The sequence below is a fragment of the Mollisia scopiformis genome (assembly GCF_001500285.1).
Source record: "Mollisia scopiformis unplaced genomic scaffold LY89scaffold_5, whole genome shotgun sequence".
Taxonomy (NCBI): domain Eukaryota; kingdom Fungi; phylum Ascomycota; class Leotiomycetes; order Helotiales; family Mollisiaceae; genus Mollisia; species Mollisia scopiformis.
This window is the reverse complement of record NW_017263585.1, coordinates 1,036,120-1,054,923: the sequence shown is the minus strand read 5'-3', so window position 1 is coordinate 1,054,923 and position 18,804 is coordinate 1,036,120. Positions and strand designations below refer to the sequence as shown.

At 47.1% G+C, this 18,804-nt stretch overlaps 8 protein-coding genes across 8 annotated transcripts; 5 read left to right on the top strand and 3 right to left on the bottom strand.

Annotated features, from left to right (window-relative positions):
- Nucleotides 1-390: 390 nt before the first annotated feature.
- On the bottom strand, nucleotides 391-2,537 carry LY89DRAFT_778827 (uncharacterized protein; the record flags this gene model as incomplete). Its single annotated transcript, XM_018222245.1, has 2 exons — nucleotides 391-1,911; nucleotides 2,523-2,537. 2 exons carry the CDS (start codon nucleotides 2,535-2,537, stop codon nucleotides 844-846), a joined length of 1,083 nt encoding a protein of 360 aa, XP_018075586.1. The 3' UTR covers nucleotides 391-843.
- On the top strand, nucleotides 2,308-3,161 carry LY89DRAFT_715480 (glutaredoxin). The gene is made up of 3 exons (XM_018218210.1): nucleotides 2,308-2,722; nucleotides 2,786-2,884; nucleotides 2,935-3,161. Exons 1-3 carry the CDS (start codon nucleotides 2,671-2,673, stop codon nucleotides 3,090-3,092), a joined length of 309 nt encoding a protein of 102 aa, XP_018075585.1. The 5' UTR covers nucleotides 2,308-2,670; the 3' UTR covers nucleotides 3,093-3,161.
- Nucleotides 3,142-4,431, bottom strand: LY89DRAFT_681813 (putative altered inheritance of mitochondria protein 18, mitochondrial). Its single transcript, XM_018214377.1, has one exon. It carries the CDS (start codon nucleotides 4,372-4,374, stop codon nucleotides 3,190-3,192), a length of 1,185 nt encoding a protein of 394 aa, XP_018075584.1. The 5' UTR covers nucleotides 4,375-4,431; the 3' UTR covers nucleotides 3,142-3,189.
- A 146-nt stretch (nucleotides 4,432-4,577) lies between these two features.
- LY89DRAFT_681812 (uncharacterized protein) lies at nucleotides 4,578-5,821 on the top strand. The gene has a single exon (XM_018214376.1). It carries the CDS (start codon nucleotides 4,971-4,973, stop codon nucleotides 5,682-5,684), a length of 714 nt encoding a protein of 237 aa, XP_018075583.1. The 5' UTR covers nucleotides 4,578-4,970; the 3' UTR covers nucleotides 5,685-5,821.
- A 676-nt stretch (nucleotides 5,822-6,497) lies between these two features.
- On the top strand, nucleotides 6,498-9,118 carry LY89DRAFT_681810 (SCF E3 ubiquitin ligase complex F-box protein-like protein grrA). The gene is made up of 4 exons (XM_018214375.1): nucleotides 6,498-7,617; nucleotides 7,666-8,394; nucleotides 8,444-8,555; nucleotides 8,605-9,118. The coding sequence occupies exons 1-4, from the start codon at nucleotides 6,883-6,885 to the stop codon at nucleotides 8,883-8,885; spliced, it is 1,857 nt and encodes a 618-aa protein (XP_018075582.1). The 5' UTR covers nucleotides 6,498-6,882; the 3' UTR covers nucleotides 8,886-9,118.
- Nucleotides 9,119-9,771: 653 nt separating this feature from the next.
- LY89DRAFT_770466 (uncharacterized protein) lies at nucleotides 9,772-10,725 on the bottom strand (the record flags this gene model as incomplete). The annotated part of the gene is made up of 2 exons (XM_018221849.1): nucleotides 9,772-9,967; nucleotides 10,022-10,725. The coding sequence occupies 2 exons, from the start codon at nucleotides 10,723-10,725 to the stop codon at nucleotides 9,772-9,774; spliced, it is 900 nt and encodes a 299-aa protein (XP_018075581.1).
- Nucleotides 10,726-11,127: 402 nt separating this feature from the next.
- Nucleotides 11,128-13,953, top strand: LY89DRAFT_770464 (uncharacterized protein; the record flags this gene model as incomplete). Its single annotated transcript, XM_018221848.1, has 7 exons — nucleotides 11,128-11,872; nucleotides 11,976-12,290; nucleotides 12,351-12,812; nucleotides 12,867-13,145; nucleotides 13,205-13,389; nucleotides 13,454-13,752; nucleotides 13,803-13,953. The coding sequence occupies 7 exons, from the start codon at nucleotides 11,128-11,130 to the stop codon at nucleotides 13,858-13,860; spliced, it is 2,343 nt and encodes a 780-aa protein (XP_018075580.1). The 3' UTR covers nucleotides 13,861-13,953.
- Nucleotides 13,954-17,780: 3,827 nt separating this feature from the next.
- Nucleotides 17,781-18,260, top strand: LY89DRAFT_550680 (uncharacterized protein; the record flags this gene model as incomplete). The annotated part of the gene is made up of 2 exons (XM_018208303.1): nucleotides 17,781-18,085; nucleotides 18,137-18,260. Coding segments are annotated over 2 exons (429 nt in total), but the record flags the coding sequence as incomplete, so codon positions are not given.
- Nucleotides 18,261-18,804: the final 544 nt, after the last annotated feature.

Here is an 18,804-nt window from a genome sequence, read left to right as displayed (position 1 = left end):
TTATTATCTATTCTGGTTTCTATTGTTCTAATGTTTACTTAGATGTAATTGTTGCGCATTATGCAGTGTGGTTTTGTCACAGCTAGTCCCCGAAATACGAACCTGGATCTGAGAACATCTTCCTGTAAAGACGAGAATTCAAAGCATAGGAATATTCGTGGAGTACGAGTCCAGTAGCATATTCCACATAGTTTGTTCTCTTCTTGTGCTTTATAAGAAGTATTTGAAGTATTCCTTGCACGTCTTCATGAGCAGTCAGATGATTGGAACCATGCCCATGTAAATAGGTAACTTCTACAGTGAAGGCCGTTGCTGTTGCTAGCGTTATTATCTTGGCCTGCAATCTAGATGCTCATGTTCTTATATTTACTGAATAATTTGTAAGTGTGGAATTAGGGCTCTAGGGGCGAGAAGCTGTCAAGATCGAACAGGGGACTGCTAGATGGCATTGTAACTTTGTAGTTTTGACATATGCCCCTCGGATGAGTAGACTTTATCTCCGAAAGTCTGTGGAGGATGTAACCTAATGTCAGGGATATGACAATCCTACAACACATGATCACTGCAGTAAAAGACCCCAAGAACAAGAGTAGGCGGTATATGCATAGCAGAAATGAAGGCCATTCTCAGCAGCAGATTACTATTCTAGGTGAGATGCCAAAACCCACAAATATGACCATCCCTCTGCCCATCCATGCAATCAGTCTTCAAAACGCCATGCTCAGCCGTCACGAGGCATTTCTGTACAGCCTCTGAGGGGAGATCCGCCCCCATAATGCAAATGCCTGAAGCAAAAGAATTCGTAAAATTTCCGCCCAGCCGTCATCATCTAAAAGAAACAAATTACTCGGCTACTTTGGCATCTAGGCCATTCAGCACGCCTTGAGTCTCTCGAACTAATGCTCGTCTCTTCTCCCTAGCTTCTGAGTCTCCTTCTGTCTCGACGGCGTCGAGTTTCAGGAGGACTTCATTCATGATCGTCTCGCTCAGCTTCTTGTGCTCGAAATCCTTCTTCTTGGGGTCTGATGGTGGGGCGGCTGTGAATTGGACACAGAGTGGTAGGATCTTGGTGTGGAAATGTGAGGAGATGGTGTTCAACTTATCCAAAGCCGTCTTTGGGGGAGCCGGAGATACAGTTCTGGAGTTGGCAGTACTTGTGCCGTCACCTGGAGACAAATTTGGATCGCCCTTCGAGGCTTCGCTCTTCTTCTTCCCACCCTTCTTCTTGCCCTTTCGATTTCGCTTCTTTTTCGAGGCTGGTACTGACTCACTATCATCGTCCTCCGAATCTCCGCTTTCTTCTGGCGGTGCATCCCCGACTATACAGAGAACCTCGCTATGATTCTTCAGGCTGTAGTCTCGACATGGCTTGTAGTCATCCTTCAACTGTTGGCCTTTGTATAACAGCTTCACCATCTTGCCTGATGGTAGATCCATTACCGCCGCTGCCCTCTCCTTCAAATCCCGGACTTGTAATTTCCCATCTCCAATGCTGTATGCTGGAAACTTGACAGGATACGTGACTCCCTTGCTCTTGATCAAGACCACATCATCCTCGGCGGCCATTGAAGGTGGTGGAGCTCTGCCATTGGGGTCGTATGTACGATTTGGGTGAGCTAGATCGTCGGAGGTGATATAGGAGAAGTCATCCTCGGTGACATTTGGTGGATATGCTCGACTACCAAAGGGCGAGAATCGTGTATTCGATCCGCCGCCCCAAAACGAGCGGCCCCAACCGCTCATTGAAACTGCGAAGACGGTTGTGAGAAGGACGATGCTGCTAACAAGCGTAGTCGGCGGGACGCTATCAAGATGCGTGTACTTTGCAGCAGTGGAGATGTAGTTCTGTGTGCTGGGCGGGAGTGAGGAATATGCGGTCTGGAGAGTCTCGAGGGAGGTGTCGATGTAGGACTGAAGAGAGTCAGGTAGATGTTGAAGGACTGAAGACAGGGTGGCACCTTGCGATGCTAAAGCACTGGAGGAAGCCACCTTGTCTAATTCCTGTTTGTCCTGCTATAGGACCTGTATTCTGTCTTTGTTACTTTGCTTCTTTGAGTCAGGTGGGGTCGTGAATTGATCGTCGGACGTTGAACCTTGACTCGAGGACAATCCTGAACTTGTTTGCTGGAGGAACAAAAGCGAGCGAGGATTATTTCCCGAGCCGATAACACGGATACGTGATACGTGATTCGATCACGTTGGGAAGTCAACATAGAATATTCTCAGACAAGGCCTCGAATCATTTGTCTTGCATTGTCTTAATTAATAAACACGGTATTCTAGAACTACAATAGAAAGAAATCTATGTGGAATCATCGCTGGCTTGTTCCAAATGCTGACCGTGAGCTGCCAGCAAAGCGGTGGCTTGCTGCAACCTTCCATTCACAAGTCCAGAATCAGACCCCGACAAGGTGATGACAAAGCCGTTGCCCGCTGGGCTGGGACTCGAGACCCTTGCGTCATTGCCGAAAGGAAAGCATTCCACTGCTGCTCCTCCCAATCACCATACTAATCAAAATTACCGGTGCATTCGCCATTGTCTACAAATAATTCCCACCCCTCATTCCACGATAAAGAAGACCCCTCTCCCATCGACACCCGCTTCACCAGTTGCCCACCATTTCGTTCTTACGCCGATTCTTCAGTTCGACTTCTGTCAACCCCGCCAACATGTCTGCAGCAAAGACCAAGGCCCAAAACATCATTGATGAGAATGCAGTTGGTATGTTGTCATTTTTGCCCCTCTTTGACTTGGGAATGCCTGCTAACACTGCATGTTGCTTAGCTGTCTTCAGCAAATCGTACTGTCCGTACTGCAAAGCTACCAAGCAACTCTTGAATGACATGGGAGCCAAGTTCTACGCCATCGAGCTTGATCAAGTTGGTATGTAAGCCTCGATGTGTTGGTTGGACTGTAGCTAACGTACGTGGTAGATGATGGTGCCGATATCCAAGCCGCATTGAAGGAGATCAACGGCCAGACTTCTGTGCCCAATATCTACATTAAGCAACAGCACATTGGAGGAAACTCGGATCTTCAAGCTGCCAAGGGAAAGCTTCCTGAGCTGTTGAAGGATGCTGGAGCCGTCTAAGTGGCAAGATCTGGGAGGATACACTCATTAATCGTCTAGAACAATGAATACAGATTGCAAAGTCTACTTTTAAATTTCTTTTGGATTTCATACAGTATTATACATGTACCTGTGTTGCCACGGTACCAACGGGCCGTTCGACGTACTCCATGATTCCGTCGATAATGCTTTTCCGAGCTGGTTCACTGGCAACAGTCTTACCAGCCAAGTAGTTGAGCCATAAAGCCCTTGATAGTCTCTCATCAGCTACATCTCCAAGTCTGTTTGCCCCAACTTTCCCATCATCGTACCAGACAGCCAGCTTTCCTTGCTTGTCTCTCGATAGTAGCAACTCTTTTTGTTTCGGCACCGTGCCTCTATTAAAAAGAGCCTTGAAATCCGCAACACTCTTCCCAAATGCCTCATCCCCAAATTCGGCTCTATTCCCCTGTGCTCTCGCTGTAATAGCTCTCACCCATCCATCCCTCAGATGTGGAAAATCCGTATTCCTCGTAGGCACAATTCTCATCAAGCTCCTCACTCCCGCATCCCTCAAAACCTCACTCCAAATCCTCGTCCCCTCCTCGGGATCGTACAGTTTCTCTCTCAACTTCTCCTTCTCGCCCGCAACCAAGGTGCTCGCAATCGGATCAATCTTCTTAATCAACGCCTCCTGTAACGCAGCAATGTCGTCCGTCGCTACATACATCCCCACCACATAAACCTGCACGCCCAGAAAACTCACAGTCCGGATCCCCAGCCCTAATAATTGGTACTCCACCAACCTATCGTCCGAAACTGCGGGTCCAGCACCATTCCCTATAATCTCCCGCTCGTCGTCGACAAATAACACGATCCGCGGAAACGTAGGCACGTAACTCGTCCCCGTAGCCACAATCTCGACTTTCTCCTCCGGCTCCTCGCCGAGCTTCTGCACGACTACTTTCCGCTCGCGGCCTAGCACAACGAGGGGGTCGTCGGAGCGCCGCCCCGAGTCGAGTTTGCTGGCTGGAGGGTATGTTTCTAGGTCGATGGATGTCGCGGTTATCCAGATGGCGAGCATGCCGAGGACGACGCCCGCGGAGAGGTAGTAGGTTCTGCGTTGTTGGTAGGCGCGGTGTTCTGCTTCGAGGCGGTGCAGGGTGATGGGGTCAAGAGCAGGTGGAGGTTCGACATGGTTGGATTGAGAGGGTAATTCTCGGGTTGAGGAATAGCGGGGGAGGAATTGGGATATGGGACGGAGGATACGGGGTCGTGGGATGTGGGTTCGCAGGAGGCGGATTGTTGGGTTGCGGAGAGACATTTTTGGGTTGTGTTGGGGAGGTGGAGGAGAGGAGAGATGAAGTGGTTTGGAAATGAGGTGATGTTTCGTTGCGCTTGTGCACAAGCCGAAATCTGGGGTAGACGCCAAATGTCTTGCTCGATGACATCCTTGGCTTTCTTTCTGTCAATTGAAAAATTCTCTAAGCGCTAAACATCATAAAATTAATTTATTCTTCTCTGCAAGTTCTATTCATTTATTTATCATATGGTGTGGATCCTTGATTCGTTTTTCTCGAAATGCTCTCGTTGTGCCCACCTCCCTTCTCGAACCTGCAATGTAAATGCACTTTATTTGCCAAGGAGTTTGATTAGATCAAGCTCTGCTGTTGCATTCCAAAGGACTCTGATTGGAAGATACTTGCTGTTGGATTTCCAAAAAAAAAGTTTCCAGCGGTCTTTACTATTGGTTGCCATCCCAAACAGTACCAAGAGATTCTTAGGCAGCAAGATAAACACCCTTCTCTTCTTCTATATACTCTCGGGAATTATCCATTCCCAAGGAAAGCCATTCTTTTCAGTGTTTACAATTCTCCATTCTCAAATTCCTTCTATCATCAATAACCCTTTTACTTCGAAATGTCAGACGACGCTCGCAAATCTCCCAAGTTCTCTTGGGACTACGATATTCCTAACGATGCTTTCTGGAACAGTATCGAGTACAGTGCAGCAAGGAATTTCCTGCAATGCTACAAGGAGTCCGAAATATCCAAGATGCATTTCGACAACAAGCTTTCTCTCCCGGCAAAGTACAAGTTGATGCGTCAATACCTAGATAAGACATTCAAAGAGAAGGAAGAGGAAGTAGCACCTGCTCCTCTCCTCGATGCCAACTACCCAGTGTGGTTGCAGTTGAAGCTAGCTATGAGCACGATGGAATATTACCTTGAAGACTACAACGAGCAGGAACGTCTTGCGAGAGAAATGTACGAGTGTGCACCGAATGACAATAAGAAGATGAGTGCTCTGCATCAGTTGAGCGGCATCTTGGAGAAGACAAAGAGATACGCAGACGCGGAGAGGATGGCGAAGAAAGTTCTGCCTTGGCTGCAGGGACATGAGCTACTGGGCAAAGATAGTCCACAAGCATTGAGTTGTGTGAGGACCATTGCTTCGAGTATCTGGAAGCAGAAGAAGTATAAGGAGGGTGGTGAGTGGATGGATCAGTATGGGATGTTGGTTGGTTCTATGAAGGATGGGAAGTTTGAGAAGTATCGGGATACGGAGATGAAGTTGTATGTGGAGGCGAAACGAGCATTGTGGGAATGGAGAAGGGAGCAGGGTGATGCATGAAGATATACTGATTTGAATTTGGATCCTGTTACGATGTCTTTGAGGTAAGGGATTGCAAGTCATGACAAAGTCTGAACGCCATTGTCGTTAGTTTGCACTCGGGTCCAAACACGCAAAGTATTTGAATTTCTCCAACTCGCCGAAGGATTCAAAACTATCTGCTATGTATGCATCTTAGAGATCACGACACACCGTGAAGCTGCATAGTGACGTCGTGATGTACACGTCCGAGCCTTAAAATCACTCTGAATTGCCGGGATACCCATTGTTTGGGATCCCTTCAGGAATAGAATAGCCTCGAGACTCGCTTCGGAAAGTTTGGGAGGCGTGGGTGATTGTCTCTTCTTGGAAGTATGCTGTCTCACTTAGATAGCTTCACTACAAACTCCAGACAACCTGGTGCTGAGGAATAGTAGGGGTATTGGGCATTTGTAAAGCACATTCCAATGAACAAAAGCGTAGAGGTTCTGTTGGCCCATGAACCCTGGTCATCGACTAGAGGATTCGGGAAAGCTAAGTTGAATTGGTGCGAATCTTGAGATCAGATCATATCAGATCAGATCGCTCTCAGCATAACCATCTCCTATCACCATATAGAAACTCCTATTGAATACAATAGCGGCTCTTGATCAAAAGGTTCTCGCAATTCATAACGCAATATATGGCCCCCAAATATCTCCATGCAGCACCACATCCTAAATGACCTCAAGGCTCACGTGTCAGAATCTGCGTTCCATGCCACATTAAGCGAGACCAATTAGCGTGTATGCAGCATCCGCGCATTGTCACATCTCTTCAATCCATCCAAGATCAAACATCGCCCATAATCTGATCACAAAGCAGTAAACGCCGACACTCCTCAACAACCACGACAACCTTACCTGCAACTCTCGTCGCTCTCTCTGCAGAAGCTCCATGGACAATATTCATTTCTCAAGGATCTAGCTACCAAATCTCGAACACAATAACGAGTCTACATCCCGCGAGGCTGAGGGGCACCAAGCACTCTTTACGAGACGTCAAAGCAGCCCAATCCCGATCGCACCTCCATCCTTAGAGAGTATCGCGATATCACATACCTATCCACCTTCTTCTCGACCGTTGACTCACTTCGAACCTCCTCACGCTCCTTCCTTTCGCATATCTCCTACGTACAGTCATCATGAGGGGTCGTCATCCCACGATACCACGTCCCTCGATGGCGCCCATCAACATCGACGCCTCTTATCGCGCCACGCCTGATCCGGAGGGGGATTCACAATCATCGTCGAGTAACTCTCCAGCTCGAGCTGACTACGAAGAGTCGGACTTTTACGCAGGAAACAACGATTCGCAGTCTTCGATCGGCGTTCCTACATTCCAAGACATGGCGGTATCGGAGGAGAGCTGCGAGCCCCCCGCCAACCGCCTTCCGGCAGAGGTTTTGATCGGCATCTTCTCGAAGCTTAGCAGCCCTGTGGATTTGTTGAACTGCATGCGAGTATCGAAGAGATGGGCTAGGAATAGTGTGGATCTGCTCTGGCATCGACCAGCATGTACAACATGGGTCAAGCATGGCTTTATCTGCAGAACACTCTCCCTTCCTGACCCCTACTTCGCATACCGAGACTTCATCAAACGCCTGAACCTTGCGGCGTTATCTGACGGTGTAAACGATGGCAGTGTGACGGCACTACAGTTCTGCAAGAGAGTGGAGAGATTGACCTTGACTGGCTGTGATGGCCTTTCTGATGGTGGTCTTGTCGGTCTTCTTGAGGGCAACCATCATCTGCTGGCTTTGGATATCTCTGGAGACACTCAAATCACAGAAGCTTCCATGTACGCTTTGGCTGAGAACTGCAAGCGGTTACAAGGATTGAACATCTCCCTCTGCACAAAGATCTCTAATCAGTCCATGATTGCCGTTGCAGAAAATTGCAAGTATATCAAGAGAGTAAGTCCCCATTCTCTGCACGCATGTTTTGGTTCTAATGTTGTATAGCTCAAACTCAACGATTGCGAGCAACTCGAAGACGCTGCAATCATGGCATTCGCGCAGAACTGCCCAAACATCCTCGAGATCGACTTACATCAATGCAGATCCATTGGAAATGGACCAGTGCATGCACTTCTCAGTAACGGGCAAACTCTACGAGAACTTCGGTTGGCGAACTGCGAGTTAATCTCCGACGAAGCCTTCCTTACACTGCCTCCCGTGCGGACCTACGAGCATCTGCGGATCCTTGATCTGACAAGCTGTGCCCGCCTTACGGACAGCGCGGTGGAGAAAATCATTGATGTTGCCCCCCGACTGCGGAACGTGGTTTTTGCAAAGTGCAGAAACCTGACAGATGTTGCAGTTCATGCGATCAGCAAGCTCGGGAAAAACCTACACTACCTGCACTTAGGACACTGCGGGCATATCACCGACCAAGCAGTTATCAAGCTCGTCCAAACATGCAATCGAATTCGATACATTGACTTGGGCTGCTGCATTCATCTTACAGACGAGTCTGTGACTAAGCTGGCCCAGCTTCCGAAGCTCAGGCGCATTGGTCTTGTGAAGTGCTCTGCTATCACCGACAAGAGCGTGTATGCATTGGCCAATGCCACACGTCGTCGACATATCCACCCAGAACTCCTTGGTGACCATCACTCTTACATATCCACTTCAGGGGGAAGTAGTCTTGAAAGAGTTCATCTCAGTTACTGCACTAATTTGACCTTGACCGTAAGTGAAACACATCATCTCTTCTCTAATATTGGCTAATATCAAACAGAGTATCATCTGTCTGCTCAACAATTGCCAGAAGCTCACTCACTTGAGCTTGACTGGTGTTCAAGCTTTCTTACGTACTGACCTAGAGCAATTTTGTCGAGATGCACCACCAGGCAAGTTTCTCCGCGTCCTTTTTCAATGCATCGCTAATCTCAAAAACAGAATTTACGGAGCACCAGCGAAATGTTTTCTGCGTCTTTTCTGGCCAGGGTGTGATGGGCCTTCGCACTCATCTCAACAAGCTACCCCTCACCCACTTTGATCCGACGGGAACTGGTCCTGTAGATGACGACGAAGATCATACCATGACTGGTACGGATCACGCAACACTTATGATGAGTGCTGCAGCCTTGAATGCTGATGAAGATGACGCAGATGGAGACGAAGAATTGGATGATGGTGACGACAATGGCGGAGTTTCTTTCAACCACGGCCAGACTTGAAAGGTCGATAGTTGGGAAATTCAATAACGAAGTCGGAATATGGGGTTGTTGTTAAAGTACCAAAGGATTATATGTATGACGATGGACTTAATTATCAACGCACGAAGAAACGCCACAGCCGCTTCGGATCATCGGAGCAGACGCTACGTTTCTTTGAGTATGCGTAGAAGCATGGCTTAGAGCCGATTCCTGCACGGAATAGTATTTTCGTAGCAGCGGCTGTTTCGAGGTGGGATCGAGAGGATCAAGAAGGGTTGGACTGGCGTTACAGATTATGGTCTTTACTAGCCAGCTACTAGTATCGATTGATCAATTTTTGACTTTCATCTTTGGTTCCAATTGCTCTGAGATTTTTGTGTTGTTGCTGTGACGTGCAAGCGCACAGAGGAATAAGACAACATTCATCACCCACTTTGAAAGGCACCGCGGGGCTCTGGGTCTTGCATCTATATTTCACTCCTCTTTCTCACATCATACTCTAACATGTCCTTCTAGAAACTTGACAGCCAGGGCTTTTCACCTCGAGGCACACTTGACATGTAAGTTTGTCTAACAATACGGCATTCAATGACAAAGACTAGAAGCCCGAACCAGGGTGCTCAATCTAAGTAAAGAAATGGCAAACATGATACAGCCTATGTGGTATTCAGCTGCCACACAACATGAAGTTCGTACGCAGCACTGGTGTTTCCGCATCTAGATTTCAAGATTTCGCTGATTGAAGAATGCCTGTCACAGATTGGATGAGTCCAAACACAATAGTAAGAACAAGAACTAAAGCCGCGACCCAGAACGTCCACCATTGTACCGGTTTTCTATCATCTCTCCACCATTGGAGAGGCCCATTCGGCTGATGATCATCGAAAGTCTCTTTCAATCCCTTTAGTCAATCCCCCCAGAACTTGAAGTGATCGATATCTCGAAGTTCCGGCTTCAAGTACTCTAAAGAAAGAACACCCGGATCCAGGACGTGCGTTTTTTGAAGACCTTTGTACCACTTTCTCACACGCCGGTCACTTCGCGGAATCAACATAGCAAGGGTGTGGAGAGTTTCTTTGCTCAACTTGCTCGGAATGATTGTACTGCGATCTGCATCAGGAATGGATTTTCAAGTCATACCAGAGCTTTATACTCACTTTGCGAGAGACAAATGATGTTCAAGGATTTTCGCTTGATGAAAAATGTAGACTTTGAGTGTTCCGTCATCATCCTCGAGGAGCAAGTGATCTAGGAGATTGTTCGTCCATATTATCTCGAATCCGGCAATTCGAGTGAGCTGTCTTGCGTTGAAGCTCCGCGGGAACTTCGTGACACGATTACAAGAAGGGCATTTCGTTCTTGCAGCACTTGAGGTTTGAAGTCTCGCTGCGAATTCTTTCTCTGCCATTTGGCTCAGAGTATCGTTATTTTCCCAAGATACGGTTGCGCCTCGTCGAGCTCCCCCTCCGGCTTTGAAATTTAGAGGGACCAGCAATCCTGCAGCTAGAATTACAGCCCTCTCAATTCGTTGCGCATCATTATTGTTTGATGCAGAACGGAAGAAATCTTGAGCCTCTGATTTTGTGCATGGATGTACTTTCAGCTGTTGCACTATCTCCAAGATTTGCTTGTGGGTGAGGTCTGGAATTTGCGAATCTCCGCTGCAAGCTGCCGCGGTGAGTTCCTTGTAGATATGGACGAAATAGCTTCGGTATTCCTTATCACGAAGTTGAAACCCTGGCATTGGTGGTCCAGTAGTCCAGATCGTTCGAGTGACTGCGAGAGAAAAAGTCGGTGTGTTCGGAGTTTTGCGCAGAGAGCCTTGCAACTGATCAATTCTATGAAGCGGAACAGACGACATTCTTGATCAAAAATTCAAGAGTTTGGAACCACAAGCGGGAGAAGTGTATAAAAAGTCTCGCTGGTAATCCGGACTCATGAATAACTAACTCGTCTACTCACTCGCTCAACTTGAGGCTGGGGCCACTGGGCCTTGCCATCAAAATCGATGTGGGAATCTGAAGTGAATTTGCAAACTAGCTTCCAAGGAAATTCTGCAGTGATTCGTGCAGCCTTGTCTGCCTTCAGAGTTGATTGGGAGCCACCGCTGCAAGGCAGCTGCATGTGTTGGCAAGGCAAACTGATAAAGCGGCTCGCCAGCATCTTCTTTATCCTCTTGAGTCAGTCCATGAAAGTTCTTTGTTAATTGAAACTTCTTCGATAGACTCTCAAACATCTACAGTTGTCTTCTCAGACGCTGGCAATGGCTCAGCCACAGCAGCTACAACAATTGGAGCCAAAGCTACCTCGTCTAGGAAACCCGAAATGGAAGGATCCTGAGCGCCGCCAATCCATCAAAATAGATTCGAGAGTGAAGATGGAATGGAGGATTAATACTCCTTTGTGGGTTATGTCTTGCTGGGTGGCATCGTATCCTGCAAGACCTTGCCTTACAGAAGCAATGATGCAGATTGAATTGCTTGTTGACAATCGAAAGAATGATGTGTGGGATGGAGAGCCTACATCACGAGGCTGTGCCTGGGATCGTTCCATGCATGGACGATCATTCAGTGATGCCCAGCCTACAATCATTTTCAGCTCCTCCAGCAAGATATGTCGTCGCAACGCAAAGAAGATCATCTATGATGAGAGAATCAAGGTCGATCCCAGAGGCATTGGTATTCAGTATTACGAGCATGGGCCCGAGTTGCTCTCTGGACCTCTTGATATCCAGGCTGGACTTCGGAACATAAGCTGCTTTAGTCTTCTTTCAAATGAGAGAACAGTAGTACACAACAATGAAGCGATACAGAACACGTCAAATCGCCAAACAGAATCTCTGAAAGTCCGCGATAATCTTTTCCTGAATGGTGCTTTAGTGAATACCGAGTTCGCAACTTGCACTATTGGAGGAATGCTAGCTATTGGCAAAAAGACGTTTGCATTGACTGTTGCGCATGCTTTTGAGCAAAATATATCGTCTAATGAAGAAGGCGGAGATGATTCAGGTGAGAGATTCCCCTCAGTCTTCTGCAACCTGTACAATTTTGTTTAACCCGAATAAAGTCGGCGTCAAGTGTTCACCAGCAGTGATCTACCACGAAAGAGCAGGTCAAGTGGGGACTTTGAAACAGAAAAGGCGGTTGGCAGAGAGCACATCCTCACAATCTCTGGATCTGGACTGGGCTCTGTGTTCAATTGACTGGAATCTATTCACTTCCTCGAATGCACTGCGATTGCCAGATGGTACCATGCTGAACCCAAGAGATGTGGCTCAGGGTGACCCTATCGACACCTCGGTCTGGGTAAATACAGGTCTGACAGGGGTCGAGAAAGGGTTTGTCATGGCAGACTATTCACTTGTTGCACTTTCAGGATCGAACAAGTTTCAAAGAATGTGGATTGTTGTCCTAGACCGTCCTGTCCGTAAGTCATCGACGAGACTAGTATGTGCAACACAAGGAACCGAAGCTAAATCCCACACAGAAAATGGTGACAGTGGCTCATGGGTCTTCGATTCCACCACAGGAGACTGGCTTGGCCACTTAGTGGCAGGCAAGATGGGATCGGAAGTGGCTTACATGCTGCTTGCCAAAGACATTGTGAAAGAAATATCTGAACAAAATGGTGGCGAAGATGTAAGGTTACATCACGAGCTGGATTCCGTTGTGAATTCCGCGGAGATGATTGAAGAACCACTATCTTCTCCACAATCTAGTGGTAGCAAGCAATTGCAGACTCCCAAGAATTCTTTTGGCATCCACCAAAGCTACGCAGGAACGAAAAGCACTGCAGGAGAAAACCCGGCCATACTAAAAGATACTGTCCCAATTGGGCCCCAACTCATAAATCCTGCAGCAAGGAATATCACTGGCTCCCCTGCTCGTATTAGAGCAAGAGATCCAGAATTAGCATCATCCATTGACGACCGCGATAAAGAGGTGCATGGTAAGTCAATCACAGCCACTTGGTAGCCTTGTTCTTACACTTCGAACCTTGTAGTGAAAGACTATCCTCATGGATGGCCGAGATTGGCGGCATTCATGCAGAGTAACGACAACTTCATCATGTTTCGTAAGTTTGAGATGTTGCATTGTCGTGAGCTGCTTCATCTCCAGGGAGAAATTACCGTACTTGAGCGACAAAGAGTGGCACTCGATGCAGCAGATGCCGAGAGCCCTCATCTCAGATACAGATTGAGAACCAACTTTCATGAAGAAGGCGGTGACACTGCTCACATAGACCTCAGAGTCAAAATCAGGTCCAAGCTGTTAGAATACGGTAAGTTTCATTATATTTCGCTTACACTTCTAACTCGATTGACTAATTCCTTTTTGTAGATGAGCTAGTTCTCAAGTATAGTCAGATGAAAAGCTTGAGAAAGAGCCCAAAGATTGATTTCAGAGATCTTTTCAACTGGATCTCGTTGAGAAAGCCACTTTACAAAGGCGAAGATGACTGGATATTTCACGCCGATGATTTTGTATCGCTCTCTAAACAGGCTATTTGGCCTCGATGGTTTGAGGTAAAGTGCCGAATTTATGATGTTCCATTGTTATGGAAGGAAAAACCACTGACAAAAAAAGCAGATTCTCGAAGACTATGCATCACGAAGTCCCAAGAGAGTTTTGCAATGGGTCAAAGCTATTTTTCAAAGTCACCGAGACGACAGTTATGATCGACGATATAACACTAGTCATATCAAAGTGATCACAGCATGTCTCACAACTGTGGCTGTGGGTATCCTTCTCATCCCCGCTATACTACTTTTCAAGCTGGATCTCAGCCGATCTGAATCATTAGCATTGGTAATAGTAGCAGTTGTTGTTTTCTCGTGGTGTATAGCATTCTTCAATACCAATGCGAAAAGCTTCACTGCGACTGCAACGTAAGCAAATGGGCTTAGTGAATGTTACTGATAGCGCTAATATGAAATAGTTATTGTGCCGTGCTGGTTTTATTCTTAAATAATCTGGTGCCGGCTAAGAACACCTGATCTAAATGGCATGGGAACCCAATGTTTGATATTGGAGGAGATATCGATGACGGGAATACCGAATAACAGATGAACACTGGAAGGAAAATCGGGTCTGGAAATGGACATGTCGAAGCTCTTCAATTTCCCGATATTGTTACTTGAATGAATAGATTTTGTGCAAGCAAGTGTCACTTCCACTATGTGTATATGTCGTCGTGAATTGTGTTTCAAAGATTCAGAAGAGATTGAATACTTTCCCTGAGCAGCGATTCCCAAAGCAGCATATCTCCTTCCGCGCCTCGGGCATATAGTGTTGAGCTCAAGTCCCTCATGGTACCTTTCCAAAAGTAACAGTGGGCCGTTGTCTCAGGATGACAATATGATGGCTATCGTTGACACCTCAAAGCTTCTTCCCATCATTTCAGTTGACTCTCATCATTTTCGTTGAAAAGCCAGACCCCTCGGCCAACATCTTCTTCGCATCGAGGGGTTGTGTTGTGCCCAACTAGGACTTTGGTTTCCGCGTTCGCATACTGAACGATGTGTTGGAGTGGTCTTTTCAGAGGTGCCATTCCTGAGCGATGATGCTGTGGAGGAGCACGAAGTAGTGATCCCTGCAACACAGGCGTATATATGCTGATCTGAATGGGAACAGAAAGTTAGCCTCGATCTATTCAGCAGGGAATAATAACATACCAGACATATGTTTGCATATCAAGTCTTCCAATGCTCCCTGATCGCTTGTTTAATCTTCTTGTAATATCCTCTTAAGTCACAACTTCATCGCTTCCCAGGCCCTTCTCGAGATCAGCCATTGGCGTCTCTACAGCTCCTCCTGGGACATCACTCACACCCACAAACGCCAAGTCCACGGCATCTTCGTGCGCTTCCCTTGCTGCCCGTATAGCGTTTGTTCTTGCCCGGTACCGCCACAATAGGATGAAAGGTGCCATTATTGCCAGACTGAGGACGAACCCAAAAGTGTAGGATAAGGTGTTTGGGTGTGGAACATAGCAAATGTTGAACACGAAGCTAAGTATCACCGCCAGAGAAACCACTTCTTCGAACATCGTGTCTTTCGGCCCTGTTCCCTTCTCGAACTTCAAGGCGCAATTTGGATAATATAAATCGTCAAAACGTTGTCACCGAAACAATTCCCTCGGATCCATATCGATATCGCAACGCAACACCAACAAAGAAACGCAAATCCGAAAACAGCGACCTTGCGCAGTATTTGTGTCTCACGCACCCAGCCATCCGTCTTGGCTGCTCGCTGCTTACATGAGGATAAGCCACCGAACGCTACACCACTACAACATCGTGAGACTCCCACTACGCACGTGGCACGACATTCTCGTATTACATGGGGAAAGGAAATCCGCAAAATGGAACTCTTAGCGCTTGAAAACAGAGAAAGCGATATCGCGAATCAGGCGACGCGAGAGAGCGCGCATTGATGGGTAGAGCGTGCTTTGGGGTTAGTGATGAGGAGCAATACGAGGATGAATTTAAAGATGCGGATGGGGTTGGGCGAAGCGGGAGGACCCCTGATTTTTAGCGAGCGCTGAATTTGGAAGGGTTTGCCGCGTTTGGGGGGGTGATTTCTGACAGGAGGATTGGGGCTTTTTTGAGTCAGCTTTCTGAGCCGCAAGGAGGATCTGGGGAAGTTACTATTTCTGTTGATGACGCTGATTCATGCGATTATTCAACTTCACATGAGAAGGAAAGCTAGAGATAAAAAATTTCTTGGGATAGTCAAGCGAGGGCTGAAATCTTGGCATCTTACTAGTATTTCCACCATATATCGTATAGGCAGGAGGAAAGGAAATGAAACACTGTAGTACGGCACAGTTCTCACGATGCTTCAGATTTTTCTTTCATGAAGTGGACGTTGTGATAAGGATACGAGTTCTATGATACGACTTTAAACTTCCCATTCGATATGCAGGGAATATCGCCTTGTGGATTGTGGGGTATTGCACGGACCGTGCCTACTTTCAGACCCATGGAAGCCTAATTAGTCGGCGTGCTCCGTAGCTAGGTACTTGGTTGAATTCGAGAGCGGCCCGGGACATTGGTACGCCAACGGTTTCCTAGTCTTCAGCGTTAAAACGGTGCTTCGGAATATGGACGTTTATGGACAAGCGTCAAACTTCCCTCTTCCTCGAAACCGTGACCTTCTTCACTTGGTAAGGCTGACCTCACTACTTGTGGCACAGAGGCAAGCAGAGCACTGTGGCAGCTGAAAATACCGGCTTAGGCCGTGTGGAGAAAAGAATCTTGCATAGCGGACGAAAATAAGTCGAATTGGTCACGATCTTACAAAGAGGCGCTTTGGTCTACAGATGTTACTCCGTCAGGTTCATACTCGTGTAACGCCTCTTCGGACAGTTCTGGACCATTCCATAATCTCGGGATGATCTGGACTCACTAATAGAAGAATTTCAATCTCAGAAGAGCCACGATTATAGAGTCTCTTGGGGCATGATGGCGTTAGTTTACCAGACATGGATTTACAACTTTGTGAGTCACATTTTTGTGCCAACTTGGTACTGTACTTTGCGATAGCAACGAGTGTATATTTCCGATAGGTTCTCTCTCAATAGCACTTTCACTTCCCGATACTAAAGTGACTCAATAGCTAAGCTCGGGATGCACTTTCCGAACATGTCATCTGTGATTGTCTTTCCTGAGAAACCCCTTCCCCTTTTCCTGCGAATGTTTGCAGCTCGGCTCAGGACAGAATAATGGCTGAAGATCTTCCACTAAGGTCGGATGTTTCTGTCTTACATGTCTGTCTCGGTCCTTGCGATACCGGAAACCGTCTGCAGTGCAGCCACTGACAAAACATCTGAAGTCAAGAGTGTGCTTCTTCTCGTAGGTGCTGAACATCTGTTACTCATCATCATAATTTGGAGAGCAGAAAGTGATGCATACTTCAACTTGTTCAACTGGGTGAAATTTTGAGAGCAGAAACGACATTGAAATGGTGGATCATCAGGTGTTTGTAGCTAGGGCTCAGAGCCGGTTGCAGCTTCAGGGTCTTCACGAAAGTTTAGGAATCCATTGAAAGGACCGTTGGTATTTGGATCAAAAAGTGGCGACGGCGAAGGAAAATGATCGTACGGAGGTGCCTGGGAGATCTCGTCTTCGAGTTGAGGCTGTGTTTCTTGCGTAAACACAGTATCGTCAGGCGGCAGAGAGGTAGAATCTTTAACTTAGCAAGCGCGGATCGATGGACTCGTTTAGATAATATTGAGGATCGAAAGTTGCTGTACCGGTACTAAAAATCTACTCGGGTCTTCTGAAAAAGCTCTTCTCTTCGCCAGGTAGAGAGAGCCCGCCGAAGATCAGACCCCCTCGCGATGAGGTGTGTGTTGAAGAACTAAAAGGAATGTGTGACTGCTGGTCGTTGAAGGAAAGATAAGTAGACGTCGAAAGCGCCAATTTGGCAGTGAAGAGGAAAGAATGGTTCGGATCGTCTCGAGGCAAAATATACTGCTGGGTCAGAATCAAGCAAACCCTTTCTGAGTGGCTCGCTTAGCATTGTAGGCCTCGAATTTAGCTGCATGGATGGAAATGGATTTGTATGGATGGAGAGTCGTTGTGGGCCTCAAAATATGTAGACATCTCCTTTCGAGTACGCCCGACGCAAGGCTGCATGCTCTCTCCGTCAGCATCTTCCTTCGCTGCCTTTGATATGTTGGAAGCGGGAAATATGGAAAGGTCTTCAGAGGGCAGCTGCATGTCTACTGTCTCAACTTGAGAGGACAGGAAAAAATGGCTCACTGTTTTCGATTGATCATGTTTTGGTCTTTTCGCCCTTTTCATTTTGTCCATCATCTTCTGTCTTGCTCTCTCCTCAAACCTGGCTCCGACTTCTCTCTATACAACTTTTGATTGATCAAAGACATATTCGAGACTTCAGCTCAAAAGTCATGGAGCCTATCTTCTGTTGCTCTTCAATCCGGCCATATCGTCCACAAAAGCTTTCCCATGAAGCCAAATTCACCGCCTTCATGGAGCAAGCTACAGCTCTTGCCACCATTGTTCCAACAACCTTCGACGCCGTTGCCCTCCTCAACAAAGAAACGTCCTACGTCGTCCAAGTCGTCCGCCAAGTTAACTATGGCGCAGTCGAATGGAAGAAGCATTTTGCATATACCAAAGTAGACGGAGGCAGCAACTTCCAGGAGGTGTCTGAAAAGGACCTCATCGACGCAAATTATCAGAAGCTCAACTCGTAAGTTCAAGCCTGCCATCTCGTCGAGGGCAACACTGACGTGGACAATAGGTACAAGAACTTCAAATGCATTGCCCACAATCGATTCTTCGAACTCAATATCTATGAGAAGGATCCCGTCAATAGACACCATTGGCTTGCCAACATTGCTCGTCCTGCAGGAGACATCGATCTTGCTTTGAAGTCCCTCTCTATTTCGGAGACCACGAGCCGAGCTCCAACCCAGCCTTCGGATCCGGTTGGCGAAGGATCTGTGCCACAGGAGTGCAAGGAAAACAAAGAGTACCCTGAGGCTGCAACATCCTCGCCAGCACCTACAGCGAACGAGGTTTCTACTGCTGTCTCGTGCGCTACTTCAATTGCCGAGGAGGAGGAGGGCGGGGATCATACGAAGCTTGACAGAGCATTTGACCATGACTATGATCGTGAGAATTATCAAGACTATGGCATCCACTCGGACGGATACGATACGCAGTCAGAGAAAGATTTCACTGCGTGCAGTGCTGATGACTGTGGATACTGCGGACATTGCGACTATTGAATGCGCCCACAATGGATGTACGAGAGAATTCTTATTACGACTGAAAAGTAAAATGAGAGAGATATACAATTTCTTCGAGGTCGCGGGGTTTTAGTATCATTATAGCTCAACCATAGCCAATGGATTGATATTCTTTTCTTCCGTCTCTCACTTGAGTCATTTGCTAGACTATTGATAT

Bases quoted from the DNA above. Each gene is read 5' to 3' on its own strand.
- LY89DRAFT_681813 (XM_018214377.1), bottom strand. From the start codon at position 4,374: ATGTCTCTCCGCAACCCAACAATCCGCCTCCTGCGAACCCACATCCCA.
- LY89DRAFT_681812 (XM_018214376.1), top strand. From the start codon at position 4,971: ATGTCAGACGACGCTCGCAAATCTCCCAAGTTCTCTTGGGACTACGAT.
- LY89DRAFT_715480 (XM_018218210.1), top strand. From the start codon at position 2,671: ATGTCTGCAGCAAAGACCAAGGCCCAAAACATCATTGATGAGAATGCA. The intron at 2,723-2,785 runs GTATGTTGTCAT...CATGTTGCTTAG, and splicing joins CATTGATGAGAATGCAGTTG to CTGTCTTCAGCAAATCGTAC. The intron at 2,885-2,934 runs GTATGTAAGCCT...CGTACGTGGTAG, and splicing joins CATCGAGCTTGATCAAGTTG to ATGATGGTGCCGATATCCAA.
- LY89DRAFT_681810 (XM_018214375.1), top strand. From the start codon at position 6,883: ATGGCGCCCATCAACATCGACGCCTCTTATCGCGCCACGCCTGATCCG. The intron at 7,618-7,665 runs GTAAGTCCCCAT...AATGTTGTATAG, and splicing joins ATTGCAAGTATATCAAGAGA to CTCAAACTCAACGATTGCGA. The intron at 8,395-8,443 runs GTAAGTGAAACA...AATATCAAACAG, and splicing joins GCACTAATTTGACCTTGACC to AGTATCATCTGTCTGCTCAA.